Below are 21,281 nucleotides of genomic sequence, written 5' to 3'. Positions count from 1 at the left end.
TCCCCCAGCTGAAGACCCCTACTGGAAATTCACCCCTACAGGCCTACCTTGATGTTTCCCTGAGGTTTACACAGGAATGATCCTCCAGTCACTCCTGCCTCTGCCAGATTCAAAATGGTGCCAGCAACCCCAAGCATTAGTCTTATCCTTGCCTTGTCTGATATGCCCACCTTTTGCATCACCCCCTTCCTTCCTAATATCTTTATTTTTTATTTCTACATACTTCATTATCTGTTACTGTCCTGTCAATTATGAGTTTCTTTCCTACCTTTGACTTTTAGTCTGTACGTTGCTTTGTCGGTTTGAGAAGTAGCAAGTTTTAATAAACTATAAGGTGGTACTTTTGCCTGTTCATCTGGATGGCCTGGACCTTCTGATTTCCATGGGAGCTACTCCTTTTAAAATTAATATGTTAAGGGGCTGAAGTCCCCTTTAAAAGGACAGTGTATGTTTCAAGAGTCACCCTGCCTATCTGCAGATATTTGCTTTATTCAAGAAACACATTTATGGAGAGGTGTAGAGGGGCTCCTCCAGAACAGGCATTTTCCATTTTGCTTTTTCTCCTCTCACGCCAATAAGAAAAAAAGAAAGGAATGAGCATTTGTATGTCTAGTAGAGTTTAGCCTAGAGTATTACAGCAGTGTTTCCCAAGTTCAGTCCTGGAGTACCCCTTGCCAGTCAGGTTTTGAGGATATCCACAATGAATATGAATGAACTTGATTTGTATACACTGCCTCGATTATATGCAAATCTCTTTCATGCATATTCATTGTGGATATCCTGAAAACCTGACTGGCAAGGGGTACTCCAGGACAGGGCTTGGAAAACACTGTATTAGAGTATATTACAGATTCTTTGGATAGATTTATAGCACTACATGTTGAACTTCATGGGCAGAAATATAATTTAGTTTCTGTTTGCGCATCTAACAAACATCAAAAGGACTTTTTTGGACTTGGAACACCAACTTTCTCAACTGAATATATATATATATATATTTTTTTTTTTGGGGGGGGGGGGGGGGGGGGAGTTAATGTTACACTCTTTCCACCATTAGATAATTCCAGCAATGCTCACTAATGGAGGAGAGATAGGATGGCTCTCGAAATGTTACTCTGTCACTTGGGGGGTGACTGATGTGTGGCAGGAGCTTCATCCTAGCACTACTCAATATAATTTATTCTCTGCACCTCACAATTGTTATTCTCACATTGACTACCTCTTCTTTGATATGATCTTATTGAACTTGGGTCTCCAGAACGGAGGCTGAAGCAAATGTCTGCTCTGATCATGCTCCAGTTTGGGCATCTTACCATTTAGGGGAGGAGGATAAGAAACTGCAGGACTCAATGACACTCTTCCGGAGGATCAGAAGGAAGTGAAAAATCCTGATCAGGCAATGCAGGAATCTCTCTCTCTCTCTAAATCAAACTCCAGACATCATGATGAATGCTTACAGGTATGGGTTTAAGGCATACGTTAGGTGTTATCTTGTAAAGTGGACTAGTAGGTTTAAGAAACAGTGAGCCCAGGCTGAATGCCAACGGAGGAGTGAAATTGCTTTATGTGAGCAGAAGGTTTTTTCATCTCCCACTTCGAAGCTCCATAAGAAGCTGGGCCAGCAGAGGGCTCAATAACAGAACCTGTGGGCGGATAAGATATCATTTGACCTGAAAGTGGCCCAACAAATTTACTTTGAGGAAGGCAATAAAACTAGCAGATTTATGGCCCATCAATTAAAAACGAAGTATACACAAGCAAATATAACTACCTTCAGAGGGGGAATGGGGTGCCTTACTAGGGATTCAGACCATATGAGACAGGCACTTCTCCACTTTTATCAAAATTTGTACACACAGGAGATATACCGTTCTATGGATGCTGTTGAGCAATACCTACCTGCAACTTTGTTGCCTAAGTTGATGGAGGAACACTGCTCTCTTTTGGAGGAGCCCATACAGTTGAAGGAGGTGAAAAGGGACATTGCTTCGCTCAAACCTGGCAAACCGCCAGGGTTGGATGGCCTGACTGGTACTTTCTATAAAACATTTGTAGGGACTTTGGCCACAATTTTGATGCAAGTCTTTAATTCGGTTCTTAAGGGCGGCTATCTGCCTGCTTCTATGCTGGTGGCAGGGACAACGGTTCTGTAAACTGGGGAAGGACCCTGCATTGTGCGGGTCCTACAGACCAAACTCTCTGTTGAATCAGGATGTGAAGCTTCTTGTCAAAGTACTGGCCAATAGATTGAACCTGGTTATTGGCATTTTAGTGGGGGGAGGACTAGTTGGGTTTCATACCAGGGTGGACTACTGGTGACAATGTTAGGAGGACCTTAGATTTGATCTGGCTTGCTCATGCCTCAAAGACCCCTATGACACTCCTCACTGTTGATGCTGAAAAAGCCTTTGACAGAGTAGAGTGGGCTTTCATGCAACAAGTGTTGACTAATGGGGGTTGGGCCTAATTTCAAGGACAATTTTATCTTTATATGACTCCCTTAGAGCCCGAAGTTAGGGTAAATGGGGGGTATTCTAGTGAATTTAGTTTATCTTGAAGGACTTGGCAGGGTTGCCCTCTCTCCCCGCTGTTCGCCCTGGTAGTGGAACCTTTAGTGGCCATTATTTGGCAAAATGCATTAAAGGGATTAGAGTAGATGGGGAGGAGTGTACAATTTCTCTTTTTGCCAATGATATTCTTCTTACTGTGGGATCTCCTGGGCAGTCACTCCCCCAAATTTTGGATGTGTTGGAAGATTATAGCATATTGCCAGGGTTCAAAATGAATGCCATTTAAGTCTAAATTGATGAATATAAACTTGCCTGCAACAGAAGTCCTTGCTTTACAGGTTCAGCTTCCCTTTGGATGGGCTAAGAAGTATATTTTGTACCTGGGGGTAAAACTCCCCACCAAACCTATTTCTTTGTTTCAATTGAATTCTGGACAGCTTCTCTCTGAATTATCTACTGCTTTAGATAGGTGGCATAGGCTTAATAATACTTGGTTGGGGAGAATCAGTGTGTGCAAAATGATGGCCCTTCCTAAGCTTTTGCATTTATTTCAAACTCTTCCTGTTAGGATACATCCTACTAGATTGAAGGGCCTTCAAAGTAAAATCTTTTCATATATTTGGAGGCGGCAGCCTCTGAGGATTCCTAGGCAGATTCTGTATTGTCCCTTTAAAGGGAACAGGGCATCCCACAGTTGCCTCAAAGGTAATGCCTCAGACTTCAGCAGATTTCATTTAAATCCTGCAAAATCCCCATACTCAGCAAAGCTCTCCAATACTTTTTCCAATGATGTATGGGGATCTGTTATAGTGACCGAAAAGCTTTATGATAAAATGTACAAGACACAGGATCAGAATTGCGAAAGAGATCTGATTATGTACACAGTACAAGCATAAATCATGCACAATAGATAAGGGTCTATTTTCACATTTATGTTTCTTTCATTTTTTGGATGTTACAAATTTTAGACGTTTGAAATTCAGTGAAACTGAACATTTTAAATTTAAGATCTAGATAATTGCACCCGAGGCAAAGGAGGGTGAAGTGTAACTTGTTAAGAGCATCAGAGGGAGAAGCAGGATTTTTACTCTAGTTCACAACCTGCTTCTCTAACTACTAGGCCACACCTCCGCTTCATTTTTCAAAACTGTTCTTTTACAGTGCAGCGTCATAAATTATTAACCATAGAAATAAAAATACACAGTAAAGCCTATGGCCCAATTTATAAAACAGTAGATTTTAAAGTTATCTAGTTTAATACATACCCTTTCCTCAATGGCTACAAAACTTGTGAACTGAGTCACAATGGAGTACTCCTTGCTAAGCTCAATTATAAGTGACTTTAATTCTTGTTTCCTCATCTAGAATAAAATGAAATAAAACGTATTTTCAATTTAATGTACTTAATACAATAAATATTATATGCTATACAGTAGCTTTGTGATAATTTTATAAGGGGATCTGAGCTTATAGATACTGAACTACTACTACTACTACTATTTAGCATTTCTACAGCCATAAAGCAGCTGCACAGCAATATAACATTTTGTTTTATATGATATACATGTGTTTCTGAAGGCACAAAATGAGCAGAGCAGGGGCAGAACTGTCACTTATGTTCACACCTTATAGAATATGCTCATATGCCCCTAAATTATCCAGCATACAGATACATACTCTGCCTCAGAATAGGTATAAATGTGTACACCAATTTTTCCTGGGGTAATTTTATAAAGGAACAAATGAGCATTTGCACCTAGGTACCTTAATAGTCTCATTATAAAATACCCCTTCAGATATCTATAAAAGCTATAGGTAAAGTACTTGGGAAAAAAAAATACACACACCCAAATAATATTTTATGTAGCTTTAAGGGCCCTTTTTCTAAAGTATGGTAAAAGCTGCAGCTTAGCAAAGGACTTCACCACACAGTAGCTACAAATTTAAAAAGGCACCTATTGGGGCCATTCCCAGTATTTTCCATGCAGGACATATATTAACTTTCACATTAATGCGCACTTCCTGCTTCAGTTAATGTGGAAGCACTTAACACATGCTCTTCAAAATTTCTGCCACATCTAGCAGAAGCCTCGCAGTATTTCAAGTGTTGCGATTACTTCAGGATGTGCCTGGCAGGAGTAGGTGGGCATCACTCCTGCCTGTTTCCCCCCTAAACCACCAAGGACTCACAAAGGTAGGTCCGAAGGGGGGGGGGGGGGAGGAGGAGGTGTAAATAATTGTCACAAATTGAATGCCTAAGAGCCCTCTGGAAAGGATGGCCACACACACGTGTAGTCATGTGTGCCGGCCCCCCCCTTAGGGGCCCGGCAAGAGGGGAAATGTAAATAATTGTCACAAATTGAATGCAGTGAAAAACAGGTTCAGGCTTCCTAAAGCAAACTAGGCCTGTAAAATCATAGCATCTCTCAGTCCTGATACTTCACTGAAGAAATGTGACAGCCCAATTAAGCTTGGCAGAGATACAGAGTTGGCAAGGGTTGTGTACAGCTGGACATAGGCATGCTGAGAAAATATAAAAAATAATTGGGCCAGGTGCAGAAAAGTTAAATGTAAGGATGAGCGAAGCTTGGAGATAAAGTTGAAACTTGGTCATAATTGGATGAGAGATAAGAAAGTTGGAACTTGGGCATAATTGGATGTGTGTGCCAATTATGATGAAATTGCAGGTGGCTCATAGGGATCAATGGGATCAAAAAAGTATAAAAGGTCTGCTAACTAAGCAGTGCCAGAGAGAAGCCAGTAACCTTTGAAGGCACATGTCATCCGTCGTGAAGTGCTGCTCCACTATGTGAATATCTGAGCTGCCGGATTTGCCTTGTGCTGCCTTTGGGTAAGATACTGATGCTAATAAACTATCTTGCTATATCTACTGACTATTGGGTTTCTTTCTAATTATGTAGTTTGCTACTGCCCAGACTGTGTAAAACTGTCATGAGCAGATACAAGGTTGGGGTAATTAAGTATTTAGAGGGAACCTGCAATCCTTCTCAGGATAGTAGAAAGCCCATGGCTTCTGCTGCTCAAGCTGCGCTGGCAGGACCCATTATATTCAGAGGGGGCCAGCGCCGGCTTAGATTTTCTTCAGGAAATAGGTGGGCAAGATTCTGAAGTTTTGGGAGGGGATAATCGTTACCTGGCCAGAATTCTTTATGTGGGTTCTAGTGGCCAGCACCTAAAGAATTAGTTCCAGATATTCAATGTCCCACGTATTTGGTGCAAATAGAACCCACACACTGTACATATAAAATACTGTATGATTATATGACTGCTGGTTGTCTTTCATAAAGGCATCTATTTCACAGCAAATTATGAAGGCTCTGTCCATGCATCTGAAGACACCAAAAATATTAGTATTACTCCATATTTAACTTGTTCTTATTTAGCAGTAACTGTATTGGTATAGAACTCCATTTTCCCAAAATCAGTGCTTTCAGAGATTTATTTTACAAAATCTGAAGATGTTATACAGACCTCATGTTCAGCCTCATTCTCATGAAGAATTCCATGCTCATAATCTTTAATTATTGCTCGTGCTGTAAGCTTGTGAAGTAGCTAGAATAAAATACAAATATAAAGAGCAATCCTTAAATAGTATTCAGGAATAATTTAATAACTGTGTGAACATATTAATAGTACACATATCCTTTTGTTGTGCAAGAACCGGTAAATTTTCAAAGTCAAAGTACGCACTTTGAAAACCTACTCCAGATAATTTATGCACTTTCATTTACACTTGCCCTTTAGCACACATAATTTTTCTGACTTAATCTACACGGATACACATGTATTTTGTTTTTTCAGTCTGTGTGTATGGTTCAAAATTTTTTATTGATGACCATATGAAAGAGTACATCCAATCAAATGCATATACAAAGATAAACATGAGGAACATACAACAGAGAAGGAAAGGGAAAAAATAATCTGTCATCAAATATCCCACCCCCCATCCCACTATATACGCATGATAACTATCCTCTAACTCCCATAGTAGACTGTACCAACAATAAAAGATGCAAAGTATCAGTGATCAATACAAAAAAACATGCAATTGAACTGACTTACACAGTCATCAAGCTTGGAGCAACTAAGATCCCCCATCTAATCATCACTACCACTGCTGACATAATGTACCCCGTTCTCCCTCCACACTGACCCAACCCATCCCACCCATACCCAATCTCTTTGAAATGATAAACACCGTGTGTAGGAGAACAAAATATCTACTTACAAGGAGACTGTGCTTTATAGTACATCGTACGCCCTCAAACCCTCAAAGGGAGTTAACCACTAAGCTGCGTAAAAGACTATGGTCTGTGTGTAAATGCTAACCATAACCCACCTCTGGGAACAACTTCACTCTATCTATGTAAGCTATCACAGCTAGGGGCCACCCTGGTGTCTGTTTGCAGGTTCACTCTGTTGTCTGGGCAATGATTTCCCACAGGGCCACTGACAGGTGGGGCAGGGGGAGCAAAATCCCTGGGCCTCCAAGGGGGGCCTGGCACCAGTGTCTCCCTTTCTCTCTCTCCCCTGCTCCTGACGGGACCTGGGTGATTGCGTCCGACAGGAGCAGGAGAGAAAACTATGGAGCTGGGCCCCCCTTGGAGGCTGGGGAGGACCCGAAGGAGCAGACACAGCAGGCGTTGCTCTTTCCTCTGCCACACTGCCTGCCTGCCAAGTGGCTGCTGGGCCATCAGGCTGCGCATGCTCAGTTTTGAAACCCAGCATGCTCGACATGATAAAAAAAAAAAGCAGCCGCAGGGGCAGGCAATGCGGCAGAGCATTAAGCAGCGCTAAAGGAAGGCCACCTGCTGGCGGGGCCTCAGGAGCCCAGCCAGCCAAGGTATGGAGGCAGAGATGGTGATCCTGGGGGGGGGGGGGGGGGGGGGGGAAGGGCGGTGGCCCTGCCCTGGCTCAGTCTCTCGGCGGCCCTGATTTCCCATACTGGGGTCAACATGGGTGCTGTCCAGAAGGAGGACCTCTGTTTGCACTTCACCCTGCCCCCTGTAATGGCAGGCCCTCCATCTTTTCATCCTAGGCTGCTATCTGTCCACAAGTTTCCTCTACACCAAATAAAAGACTATGCTCTTAAATTCAGGCAAAATGTCATTTCTTTATTCACCTTACTTCAAAGGTATAAATCTTCTTTTCAAAAATTCCTCTTATAAAATCTCTTGGTTTCATCTAAACAATTAAGAGCATTTAGACAACAAACATAAACAAACATTCCTCAGGCGAGTTTCTAACAGTGGAAGCTTAATCTTAGAACTCTCTATATTCATTTTTCTGGGGGGTCCCAGGAGAGGGACTGCAGCACTACAAAACAAGTTGAGCAGGCCCCACCCAATATTCAGTGCCTGCCAATATTAAGTGCCAGCACCTGCATTGCTAAGTGAGTCAAATTAAGACAGCTTTTAAGGTGTCCTAAATTTGCTCTCTTAGCTATGCGGGTGCCGACATCCGCATAACCCTGGGCTCCTCTCTAACTCCACCCCTGTACCACTCCTGACCTGCCTACTTTTCCTGGGGCCGGTCAGAGGCGATATTCAGCCCCTGGTTAGGTGGCAACAGGCAATTTAAGCAGGCAGGAGCCTCTCCTGTCTGCTTAAATTGCTTTGAATAATCAGCCAGATTTTTTTTTAATCCCATAAAAACACACATTCTCCAGTCTTCGGCACCATTAGACTCTTACTGTTCAGCTAACAACTGCACTAGTGCATAGGTCATCATGTTTTAGATTTACCTATCACCTATCCCCTATATCGTTTCACTTTTAGCTATGCAGTATAACAGTTTTTGTACTGTATCTGATGGATGCTTTTTAGTTCTGTATATTGTTATTTTGCCTTTTGTTGTATACTTGAAAAAAAATTTTCAATACAATTTATAAAAAATTAAAAAAAAATACACCAAAAAAATATAAAATACCCAATCTCTTTGGGGAGTGGAATTATGTTTGTATTTATGAGGTTCTTGATATTCTGCCTTTCTGTGGTACAACCAAAGCAGTTTACATATTACATATGTGCAATACATAACACAATAATGAGAGATTTCATTTACCCTGTAGTAATTCGGAATAAGTAGGATCTACTTTCAATAATATTATCACTATCCTACCTATTATGCAACGTGTTTGAGGGACACTCTAGTAAAAATACAAAAAAGTGGAGAAAAAAGACCTCAGGTCATTCGGCTGTTCCTCGTTCTTAAAGGACAAGCCTTTTGTATAATGAGGAGGCCTTATCAATCATGGGTCTTAAAAAAAACTCCACTCACAACTAAATTTCTCATAAATTTCAAGTCCCAACAAGCAGATGCATAAGAGACACTATTTTCATATACATTAAAGCTTGGCAAGAGTACTTATCTCAATATGTAAATGCTTAGAAAGTCCAGCCTTGTTCAATATGCTCTTGACATATTGACATATTGACATATTAAACATATCACACGTGGAGGGGCATAATCGAACACGAACGCCCATCTCCATGGGCGTCTATCTCCGAGGACGGGTACGTGAAAGGGGCGGGACAGACCGTATTTTCGAAAAAGATGGGCGTCCACCTTTTTTTTCCATAATACGGTTTGTGCCAAGCAAATGCATCGGATTTGTGCGGATTTGAGCTGGGCGGTATCGTTTTTCAGCGATAATGGAAACCGAAGGTGCCCAGCTCAAAAACGAACAAATCCAAGGCATTTGGTCGTGGGAGGGGCCAGGATTCGTAGTGCACTGGTCCCCCCTCACGTGCCAGGACACCAACCGGGCACCCTAGGGGGGCACTTGTAACAATTAAAAAAAAAATTAAAATACCTCCCAAGTCCATAGCTCCCTTCCCTTGGGTGCTGAGCCCCCCCCAAAACCCACTGCCCGAAACTCTACACTATTACCATAGCACTTATGGCTGAAGGGTTCACCTCGATGTGGGTACAGTGGGTTTTGGGGGCAGTTTGGAGCGCTCCAATTTACCAGCACAAGTGTAACAGTTAGGGGGTGATGGGCCTGGGTCCACCTGCCTGAAGTCCACTGCACCCACTAACAACTGCTCCAGGGACCTACATACTGCTGTCATGGAGCTGGGTATTTTTTTTATTTTTTTATTTTATTGCATTTGTATCCCACATTTTCCCACCTTTTTGCGGGTTCAGTGTGGCTTACAATATGAGTTAAATGTTGGAAATACAATTTGTTACAGATTGGTTATGGATTACATTTTGCATAGTTATGCGAAACAATTGAGGTGTCGTTAAGGAATGTAACAATGGAGCACAAACATTAAAACTTTGGAAGGAAACAATGGGAGCTTAGAGGGCGATAAAAAGGCATGAAGACATATGGTATATATCTTTCTGTGATTAAAAGGTATGAATGATGTGATAATACGGGAATGAGAATTCAGAGGTGAATGTATGATGCATTAATGAACAGTAAGTGTGGACTTTATGTGTTTTGGTTCTTTCCATAAATCTTTTCGAAAAGATGGGTCTTCAGTGATCTGCGGAAGGAAGCTTTTTTATGACATTTGAGGCTGGCATACAGGCTGGAAAAAAAAGTTTTTAAAGTTCTTTTTTTTTTTTGGTGGGAGGGGGTTAATGACCACAGGGGGGGGGAGTCCGGGGAGGTCATCCCCGATTCCCTCTGGTGGTCATCTGGGCAGGTGGGGCACTTTTGGGGGACTTGTTCATGGGAAAAAAGAGTCCAGAAAAAGTGACCCAAATTCTCGCTTCTGGCGCCCTTCTTTTTTCCATTATCGGGCAAGTGCGCCCATCTCTCCTCGGCCGATAAACACGCCCCAGTCCCACCTTCACCCCGCCTCCAACACGCCCCCATCAACTTTGTCCGTTCCCGTGACAGACTGCAGTTGGGGACGCCCAAAATCGGCTTCCGATTATACTGATTTGGTTGAAATATGGGCGTCTTTCACTTTCGAAAATAAGCTGGATAGGCAGCTTTTTATGAAATTACCTTCAATGTGATCAAAATGATCCTAATCATTAGAACAAAGAAACTAAAGAAAACTGCTGCTGTAGCATTTAATTTTCAAAAAGAAGACTATGATAAAATGAAGAAATAATATTAAAAAACAAACTAAAAGACGCTTTCACCAGTATCTGATGTTTGCACAAGGGAAAAATAATCCCAACTACAGGTATAAACGCTGTGTATGAGCGGACTTAGGAATCACTACACAAGAAAAAGATCTTTGAGTCACTGTGGACAGTAAGTTGAAATTCTCAGCCCTGTATATCACGACTGCCAATAAAAAAAATACAATTTTAGGGATTATTTGAAAAGGAATGGAGAACAAAACTAAGAATATCAATATGTGACCACATCTTCAGTGTTGTGTATAATTTCGGTCACTCTATTCAAAATTGATATTACAGAACTAGAAAAGAGTGACAAAAATGATGAAGAAGATGGAAGCCTCCTTTATGAAGGAAGGCTAAACAGATTAAGCCTCTTCAGTTTATAAAAGAAACAACTATGAGGGGATATAATAGAGATTTATAAAATCATGACTGGGGTGAATAGGGATTTTTTTTATTTCCTTTTCAAGAAAAACAAAACAAGAAGCTTTTTTCATGCAGTGTATAAGTAAGCTGCAGATTCTGCTGCTGAAGTATATTATCAAGGTAACTAACATGGCAGGATTTAAAAGAGGTCTGGATAATCTGTAGAAAAAGTCCAAAAAAATGATAAACCATTGCTTAGCTCTTGAAATGAGCTAAGAGCAATTTGATTATTTGAGATTTTCCAGGTACTTGTGAAACGGATTGTCCGCTGTCAAATACAAAATGCCAGGGATCGAGGGAACTTGGCATTATTTTATGTTCTTAACAAATAAAAGAATCTTACTGTTCCAGTGGTCTTCTGTAATTCAGTAGTTGACACCATTGTGCTCAGTTCTTCGTCATCAATAAAAGCATTGAGAGTGGCCTGCAAGTTCAAAAGAAAACGCTTGTTAGGTTGTTTTTACTTTTCATATTTTGTCCTCTCTCTGTTTTCTCCTTTACAGTCACTTTAAAATAACTTACTATACTAAGAGCAAATTCTGAATATATAGTACATTCCTTGTGAGGGAGTGAGCGATATAGCAGCAGGTGTCCCTGAGAACACTCCCTCACCGAGGTTGTAGTTAAGCCGCCTTACGGCAGATGGCACTAACCTGCCACGTCAGAAGCAGAGTCAGAGAGGCAGGGCTGAGGCCAGGAGGTGGTTAAATGTCCTGGAGCAGAATGGATCAGGGAAGCCCTGAGGGAAGAAGTCTCCAGGAGCCGCCCTGAGCAAGGATCCTCCCAAGGAGTTCTGGCTTGGCTGCTGTACCCGAGGGGAGTTCTAGGGAAGAGGCGTGGCCCTAGCTCAGACCCTTGCATTCCTATATAATAAGAACTTATAAATAAGAACGGTATAATAAGAACTATGCCTCTAGGGCTTCCAGGTTGTGTAATCGAATGTGAGGTAACTGAAAACTGCCAAGGCAGGCTAATTATCCCTTCGAAAGCTAATCAAAAATGTATTAATTTAGTCCAATAAAAAAGGTATCATTTTGTTTTATTTTCTTTATTTTGTTTTATTTCTGTTTATTACAAATAAGACTTAAAATCCTATGATGTTATCTGAGGTCTGTCTACCTGGAATGAACCTGGACTGATCTGGATGCATCAGTTCTACAAGCAAACTCAACAACCTGTTTGGCAGAACTTTTGTCAAGATTTTAATGTCAACCCAAGTAGCTTAGTTGATATGTACTATAAAATGCCCTATTCCTTAATTAACTGATCTTGGGAGCCAGGAAGCAGAGATCAACTCCAGCGTACCAGCTATGGGACAGAAAGCAATGACCTGACATGCTGTGAAGGGAAGCAGGAAAGATTAATCCGCTAATGGACCCTAAGGAAATGAATTTAGCCCAGTTCCCACAAACAGGGCCCTATGTGGCTCTGACTGCAGAGGAAAACTAGCAGAGGAGGAAACAGGAGGTAACAAGTGTGGCTTGCTTACTTGTGGCAAATAGAGAGCAACGCACAGGGGACTGGAACAGACAGATCTCGGTGGACACTCTTCTCTCTGGTAGCAACTGACCATGGCAAAAATTGGACTTGGAAGCTACTGAATTAAACATCTGTGAGAACCCCTCCTAAACATTTGGGCCCTAGAGACACTCCTAGTTTGCCCATGCCTTAATCCTTGCCTTCCTTTCAGGACGCCTGCCAAAATTCCATGCTAAGGGACAACCCTATAAACAATGGAAATGTTTCTCTTATATACCGCTATATCCCCTCACACGTTCACTGCAGTTTATAGACAAGTTTATTTTATAATACAAGCATTAAAAAAAAGAATAATAAACACAATAATACATATAAAAATAAACAAAAAATGGGGGCACAGAGCACCAGGTACAACTCTAAATAAAGTATGCATCAAAATCATGTATGCATATGTAGTATCGCATTATATTTTATGCTATGAGTTTATCTTGTACGGCAGACTGGATGGACTGTTCAGGTCTTTATCTGCCATCATCTACTATGTTAAAGGCACAGAGAAGGATAACCTGCATGAAGTGGCAGGTATTACCATAGTCTTCTTCCTGGGCAGACTAGATGAGCCATGCTTGTCTTTAACTGCAGCCATTTACTTTGTTAAATTACGTAGAAGTTGTATCATGTCCAGAATGGGGCCTTGACAAAGATCTAAGGGCTCCTTTTACTAAGCGGTGGATAAGCCCAACGTGGGCTTACTGATCGCATCGCCAGGCAACAGCAGCAGCCCAGCGGTACTTCTCACCCCTAGAGTGCCATCATTTCCGGCTCTACAAAAATTTATTTTTGTAGCATCGGAGTGTACCCGGCGGTAATCACTGTCCGGTTACCGCCGGGTTAACGTGGGAGCCCTTACCGCCACCTCAATGGCCGTACGGCCATTTCCTGCAAGAAGGTGACACTTCCCTTTTACCAGCTGCGGTAAAAGGGGGCCTTGGCGCGTGTGTAAAACAAGCACTAATGTCAGAGTCTGCCCCCTTCTGCAGCAGCTTGGTAAAAGGGACCCCAAGTGAATACTCTCCTATTGACAGGAGGCTAAAAATAAAAGCCTCTATTCTGACAAGTCTTACATCACAAAACCTATGATGTTCACTTACTTGTGTGCAATGAGGAATAAAGCCATAAACAAGAACCCTCTCGCAGCGAAACAGAGACTGTATTTGAAAAGGCGCTTGCATTGGTTCTGGAGCATTTGGATTAAACTGTTGCCACTTCACAGAAATGGAGCTGCATCCTGGGGATTCCATTCGTGAAACCTGGGCGCTTACCTGAGAAAGATAAATGTAGCCAGCTCGTTTTCACATAATAAAGCACTATATTAAAACAATTCCCTCCTCTATCTATGCTTACTCTTGGAGAGTAAGACTGTATTTGGAGCTCTGAAAGTCAAGGAAAGGAATTAGTCCTCCCACTTAGCCATCTATCCCCCTTCAGTCCGTTCAGAACTCGGCTGCACGTCTTATCTTCTGCCTGGACCGATATACTCATATCACCCCTCTCCTCAAGTCACTTCACTGGCTTCTGATCAGGTACCGAATACAGTTCAAGCTTCTCCTACTAATCTACAAATGCACTCGATCTGCAGCCCCTCCTTACCTCTCTACCCTCATCTCCCCTTACGTTCCTACCCGTAACCTCCGCTCTCAAGACAAATCCCTCCTTTCAGTACCCTGTTTACTAAACCGCCCTGTAGGTACGCTAACTTTGCTCACACTAATGATAAGACACACCCATAGGAATATAATGGGTGTCTCTATCACTAGCGCATGCTAATTTTTAGTGCACGCTAAATAGCGCGCCTACAGCGCAGCTTAGTAAACAGGGCCCTTATTTTTTAATAGCTGACTGTGAGGCTTTCATTAGGGGGTCATTTTACTAAGCTGCAGTAGAAACTGTCCTTAGTGCACCCTTACACAGGTTTTCCCCTCACGCTAAGGCCATTTTAACCACAGCAGTAAAATGGCTGATTTCCTTTTTTTTTTTTTTTTTTGCATTAATGGACATGCAGCAATGATGACAATCACTGAAGAGTGCCGCTCGTACTTAAGTGCTACAGTGAAGTTTCTTCACCAGAGCGTACTTTGGCTTTACTAAATATTTCAGATTTTCTCTTCAGGGACTAACTGAACATCAATAGACAGGGACCCCTGAGGCAGGCCAGAGCGGCCGAAACACGATTCGTGTCGAGTCCAGTCTTTATCAATAAACTCTTGCTGTGAACTTTTTTTTGAGTCCAGTAGTAGTTTCATCGACATCATCCACCTTGTTACCTTCGCTGTGCCTTTCTCATGCAACAATTTTGCCATTAGTGTACAAACTTCTAAATAAGCAAATACTTCAGCGAAATATCCAACGTGTGAACAATCTATACAGCTGAAGAGTGTAGATGATTGTAAACCTTATATTTAATGTTCATTTCCAAACAAACTACTTAAAAAAAAAAAAGGAGGAAAAAGATCTCATATGTCCCAGCTGGGCAGCAAGTAATAACATTGTTTGTGCCAGCATTCAACGGACTTCAGTCTTATCATCGGTCTAGAAAAAAACTCCTTTCTAAAAAACACAATTTCTCACATATATTATCAACATTGATGTATTTTATATCATCTTTTTAGGTTTATTCAGAACGTACAGTACTTAGTACCCTGAAGAAGCTTGAGTAATAGTGAAACGGAGAGCCCGGTTGGGGTGTCAACCTCAAAAGCTAAGTGCTCTTAAATATATTCTTTAATGTTTGAATACATCATGATAAAGACATTTTTAAAGTGCCCTATACCCCAAAATAAATCATAATAAAATGTTTTAGAAAGGAGGATTTTTTTTTCTAAACCGATAAGGCTGGAGTCCATTGAATGCTGGCACAAAAGCGAATGCTACATACCTGTAGAAGGTATTCTCCGAGGACAGCAGGCTGATTGTTCTCACTGATGGGTGACGTCCACGGCAGCCCCTCCAATCGGAAACTTCACTAGCAAAGGCCTTTGCTAGTCCGCGTGCGCCCATGCGTACCGCGCATGCGCGGCTGTGTTCCCGCCCGAACCGGCTCGTGTTCGTCAGTCTCATATGTAGCAAGACAAAGACAAGGGAAGACACAACTCCAAAGGGGAGGCGGGCGGGTTTGTAAGAACAATCAGCCTGCTGTCCTCTGAGAATACCTTCTACAGGTATGTAGCATTCGCTTTCTCCGAGGACAAGCAGGCTGCTTGTTCTCACTGATGGGGTATCCCTAGCCCCCAGGCTCACTCAAAACAACAAACAAGGTCAATTGGGCCTCGCAACGGCGAGGACATAACTGAGATTGACCTAACAATTTATCCAACTAACTGAGAGTGTAGCCTGGAACAGAATAAACATGGGACTAGGGGGGTGGAGTTGGATTCTAAACCCCGAACAGATTCTGAAGCACTGACTGCCCGAACCGACTGTCGCGTCGGGTATCCTGCTGCAGGCAGTAATGAGATGTGAATGTGTGGACAGATGACCACGTCGCAGCTTTGCAGATCTCTTCAATAGTGGCTGACTTCAAGTGGGCCACTGACGCAGCCATTACTCTGACATTGTGAGCCAGCCCAGCCTGGGCGTAAGTGAAGGAAATGCAATCTGCTAGCCAATTGGATATGGTGCGTTTCCCCACAGCCACTCCCCTCCTGTTGGGATCGAAAGAAACAAACAATTGGGCGGACTGTCTGTTGGGCTGTGTCCGCTCCAGATAGAAGGCCAATGCTCTTTTGCAGTCCAATGTGTGCAGCTGACGTTCAGCAGGGCAGGAATGAGGACGGGGAAAGAATGTTGGCAAGACAATTGACTGGTTCAGATGGAACTCCGACACTACCTTCGGCAAAAACTTAGGGTGAGTGCGGAGGACTACTCTGTTATGATGAAATTTGGTGTAAGGGGCCTGGGCTACCAGGGCCTGAAGCTCACTGACTCTACGAGCTGAAGTAACTGCCACCAAGAAAATGACCTTCCAGGTCAAGTACTTCAGATGGCAGGAGTTCAGTGAGCTCAAAAGGAGGTTTCATCAGCTGGGTGAGAACGACATTGAGATCCCATGACACTGTAGGAGGCTTGACGGGGGGCTTTGACAAAAGCAAACCTCTCATGAAGCGAACAACTAAAGGCTGTCCTGAGATCGGCTTACCTTCCACACGGTAATGGTCATGCACTGATTGCACTAAGGTGAACCCTTACAGAGTTGGTCTTGAGACCAGACTCAGACAAGTGCAGAAGGTATTCAAGCAGGGTCTGTGTAGGACAAGAGCGAGGATCTAGGGCCTTGCTGTCACACCAGACGGCAAACCTCCTCCATAAAAAGAAGCAACTCCTCTTAGTGGAATCTTTCCTGGAAGCAAGCAAGATACGGGAGACACCCTCTGACAGACCCAAAGAGGCAAAGTCTATGCTCTCAACATCCAGGCCATGAGAGCCAGGGACCGGAGGTTGGGATGCAGAAGCGCCCCCTCATCCTGTGTGATGAGGGTCGGAAAACACTCCAATCTCCACGGTTCTTCGGAGGACAACTCCAGAAGAAGAGGGAACCAGATCTGACGCGGCCAAAAAGGAGCAATCAGAATCATGGTGCCCCGGTCTTGCTTGAGTTTCAACAAAGTCTTCCCCACCAGAGGTATGGGAGGATAAGCATACAGCAGACCTTCCCCCCAGTCCAGGAGGAAGGCATCCGATGCCAGTCTGCAGTGGGCCTGAAGTCTGGAACAGAACTGAGGGACTTTGTGGTTGGCTCGAGATGCAGAGAGATCTACCAAGGGGGTGCCCCACACCTGGAAGATCTGGCGCACTACTCTGGAGTTGAGTGACCACTCGTGAGGTTGCATGATCCTGCTCAACCTATCGGCCAGACTGTTGTTTATGCGTACCAGATATGTGGCTTGGAGCAACATGCCGTGACGACGAGCCCAGAGCCACATGCTGACGGCTTCCTGACACAGGGGGCGAGATCCGGTGCCCCCCTGCTTGTTGATGTAATACATGGCAACCTGGTTGTCTGTCTGAATTTGGATAATTTGGTGGGACAGCCGATCTCTGAAAGCCTTCAGAGCGTTCCAGACCGCTCGTAACTCCAGGAGATTGATCTGCAGATCGCGTTCCTGGAGGGACCAGCTTCCCTGGGTGTGAAGCCCATCGACATGAGCTCCCCACCCCAGGAGAGACGCATCCGTAGTCAGCACTTTTTGTGGTTGAAGAATTTGGAAAGGACGTCCCAGAGTCAAATTGGACCAAATCGTCCACCAATACAGGGATTTGAGAAAACTCGTGGACAGGTGGATCACGTCTTCTAGATCCCCAGCAGCCTGAAACCACTGGGAAGCTAGGGTCCATTGAGCAGATCGCATGTGAAGGCGGGCCATTGGAGTCACATGAACTGTGGAGGCCATGTGGCCCAACAATCTCAACATCTGCCGAGCTGTGATCTGCTGGGACGCTCGCACCCGAGAGACGAGGGACAACAAGTTGTTGGCTCTCGCCTCTGGGAGACAGGCACGAGCCATCCGAGAATCCAGCAGAGCTCCTATGAATTCCAGTCTCTGTACTGGGAGAATATGGGACTTTGGATAATTTATCACAAACCCCAGTAGCTCCAGGAGGCGAATAGTCATCTGCATGGACTGTAGAGCTCCTGCCTCGGATGTGTTCTTCACCAGCCAATCGTCGAGATAGGGGAACACGTGTACTCCCAGCCTGCGAAGCGCCGCTGCTACTACAGCCAGGCACTTCGTGAACACTCTGGGCGCAGAGGCGAGCCCAAAGGGTAGCACACAGTACTGGAAGTGACGTGTGCCCAGCTGAAATTGCAGATACTGCCTGTGAGCTAGCAGTATTGGGATGTGCGTGTAGGCGTCCTTCAAGTCCAGAGAGCATAGCCAGTCGTTTTCCTTAATCATGGGAAGAAGGGTGCCCAGGGAAAGCATCCTGAACTTTTCCTTGACCAGATATTTGTTCAGGGCCCTTAGGTCTAGGATGGGACGCATCCCCCCGTTTTCTTTTCCACAAGGAAGTACCTGGAATAGAATCCCAGCCCTTCTTGCCCAGATGGCACAGGCTCGACCGCATTGGCGCTGAGAAGGGCGGAGAGTTCCTCTGCAAGTACCTGCTTGTGCTGGAAGCTGTAGGATTGAGCTCACGGTGGGCAATTTGGAGGTTTCGAGGCCAAATTGAGGGTGTATCCTTGCCGGACTATTTGAAGAACCCAACGGTCGGAGGTTATGAGAGGCCACCTTTGGTGAAAAACTTTCAACCTCCCCCCGACCGGCAGATCGCCCGGCACTGATACGTTGATGTCGGCTATGCTCTGTGGAGCCAGTCAAAAGCTCGTCCCCTGCTTTTGCTGGGGAGCCGCGGGGCCTTGCTGAGGCGCATGCTGCTGACGAGAGCGAGCGCGCTGGGGCTTAGCCTGGGCCGCAGGCTGTCGAGAGGAGGATTGTACCTACGCTTACCAGAAGAGTAGGGAACAGTCTTCCTTCCCCCATAAAAACGTCTACCTGAAGAGGTAGATGCTGAAGGCTGCCGGCGGGAGAATTTGTCGAAAGCGGTATCCCGCTGGTGGAGCTGCTCTACCACCTGTTCGACTTTCTCTCCAAAAATGTTGTCCGCTCGGCAAGGGGAGTCCGCAATCCGCTGCTGGATCCTATTCTCCAGGTCGGAGGCACGCAGCCATGAGAGTCTGCACATCACCACACCTTGAGCAGCGGCCCTGGACGCAACATCAAAGGTATCATATACCCCTCTGGCCAGGAATTTTCTGCACGCCTTCAGCTGCCTGACCACCTCCTGAAATGGCTTGGCTTGCTCAGGAGGGAGCTTGTCCACCAAGCCCGCCAACTGTCGCACATTGTTCCGCATATGGATGCTCGTGTAGAACTGGTAAGACTGAATTTTGGCCACGAGCATAGAAGAATGGTAGGCCTTCCTCCCAAAGGAGTCTAAGGTTCTAGAGTCCTTGCCCGGGGGCGCCGAAGCATGCTCCCTAGAACTCTTAGCCTTCTTTAGGGCCAGATCCACCACACCAGAGTCGTGAGGCAACTGAGTGCGCATCAGCTCTGGGTCCCCATGGATCCGGTACTGGGACTCGATCTTCTTGGGAATGTGGGGATTAGTTAAAGGCTTGATCCAGTTCGCCAGCAATGTCTTTTTTAGGACATGATGCATGGGTACTGTGGACGCTTCCTTAGGTGGAGAAGGATAGTCCAAGAGCTCAAACATTTCAGCACTGGGCTCATCCTCCACAATCACCAGGAAGGGGATGTTCGTAGACATCTCCCGGACAAAGGCCGCAAAAGACAGACTCTCGGGAGGAGAAAGGTGCCTTTCAGGGGAGGGAGTGGGATCAGAAGGAAGGCCATCAGACTCCTCGTCAGAGAAATATCTGATGTCCTCCTCCTCCTCCCACGAGGCCTCACCATCGTTATCAGACACAAGTTCATGAACCTGTGTCTGAAGCCGTGCCCGACTCGACTCCGTGGAAACACGGCCACGGTGGGAGCGTCGAGAGGTAGACTCCCTCGCCAGCACCGGCGAAGCTCCCTCCGCCGACGTCGTCGGGGAGCCTTCCTGGGAGGCGGCCGCAGTCGGTACCGCAAGCGGCACTGATGTCGGAGACCTCACCCCGGGCAAGGGGCTAGCTGGCGCCTCACTCAACGGTACCGGAGGCGCAAGCACCCCCGGTACCGGAGGGGAAGGGCGCAACAGCTCTCCCAGGATCTCCGGGAGAACGGCCCAGAGACTCTCGTACAGAGCGGCTGTGGAGAAAGACATGGAAGCCGATGCAGGCGTCGAGGTCAGAGTCTGTTCCGGGCGTGGAGGCTGTTCCGGGCTGTCCAAGGTGGAGTGCATCGACACCTCCTGAACAGAGGGTGAGCGGTCCTCCCGGTGCCGATGCCTACTGGGTGCCGACTCCCTCAGCGACCCAGAGCTCTCGGTACCAATGCGGGAAGGAGACCGGTGTCGATGCTTCTTTGATTTTTTCAAACGAAGCATGTCACTGGAGCTTCCCGGTACCGACGAGGAGGACGTAGAATCCAGCCGTCTCTTCCTCGGGGCCGAGGCTGAAGAAGGTCGGTCTCGGGGGGGGCTGTACCGCAGGAGCCCTCAGGGTAGGGGGAGACCCACCCGAAGGCTCACCGCCACCAGCAGGGGAATGGACAGCCCTCACCTGCACTCCAGTCGAAGCACCACCGTCCGACGACATCAGCAACAGTGGAGGTCCCGGTACCACCGACACAGACATTTCGGTACCGACGATGCAGAGGGTCGATACCTTGATGCAGTCGATGCCGAGGTCGAAGGTCTTGATGCTGCCGACATCGATGCACTCGATGACTCCGGTGCTGTTGTCGACGAAGAGCCCGAGAACAACACGTTCCACTGGGCCAATCTCGCAACCTGAGTCCTCTTCTGTAAAAGAGCGCAAAGACTACAGGCCTGCGGGCGGTGCCCAGCCCCCAGACACTGAAGACACGACGCGTGCCTATCAGTGAGCGAGATTACCCGGGCGCACTGGGTGCACTTCTTGAAGCCGCTGGGAGACTTCGATGACATGGGCGGAAAAATCACGCCGGCGAAATCAAAATTCGTAATGGCGACTAAGGGCACCAAAAATAGGGAGAGAAAAAACCCGTACCGAGGCTCCAAAAAAGGCCTACCCCGAAAGCGAAAGGAAACTTAGGTCGGGGAAACAAACTGGAC

General features: G+C 45.3%; 1 protein-coding gene across 1 annotated transcript in view; it reads right to left on the bottom strand.

Moving 5' to 3' along the window:
• The window catches only part of LOC115469598 (protein mono-ADP-ribosyltransferase PARP4-like), a 242,756-nt gene that overhangs the window by 67,739 nt on the left and 153,736 nt on the right, over positions 1–21,281 (bottom strand). The window contains exons 28-31 of the mRNA XM_030202392.1: positions 13,679–13,849; positions 11,392–11,472; positions 6,003–6,083; positions 3,776–3,871 (exon numbers count right to left, since the gene is read on the bottom strand). Coding sequence (XP_030058252.1) covers positions 3,776–3,871; positions 6,003–6,083; positions 11,392–11,472; positions 13,679–13,849 — 429 coding nt within the window. The remainder of the gene's footprint in view (positions 1–3,775; positions 3,872–6,002; positions 6,084–11,391; positions 11,473–13,678; positions 13,850–21,281) is intronic.

The sequence above is a fragment of the Microcaecilia unicolor genome, chromosome 4 (genome assembly GCF_901765095.1).
Source record: "Microcaecilia unicolor chromosome 4, aMicUni1.1, whole genome shotgun sequence".
Classification (NCBI taxonomy): domain Eukaryota; kingdom Metazoa; phylum Chordata; class Amphibia; order Gymnophiona; family Siphonopidae; genus Microcaecilia; species Microcaecilia unicolor.
Note: the sequence above shows the minus strand (reverse complement) of the source record. Positions and strands in the feature narration are given on the sequence as shown.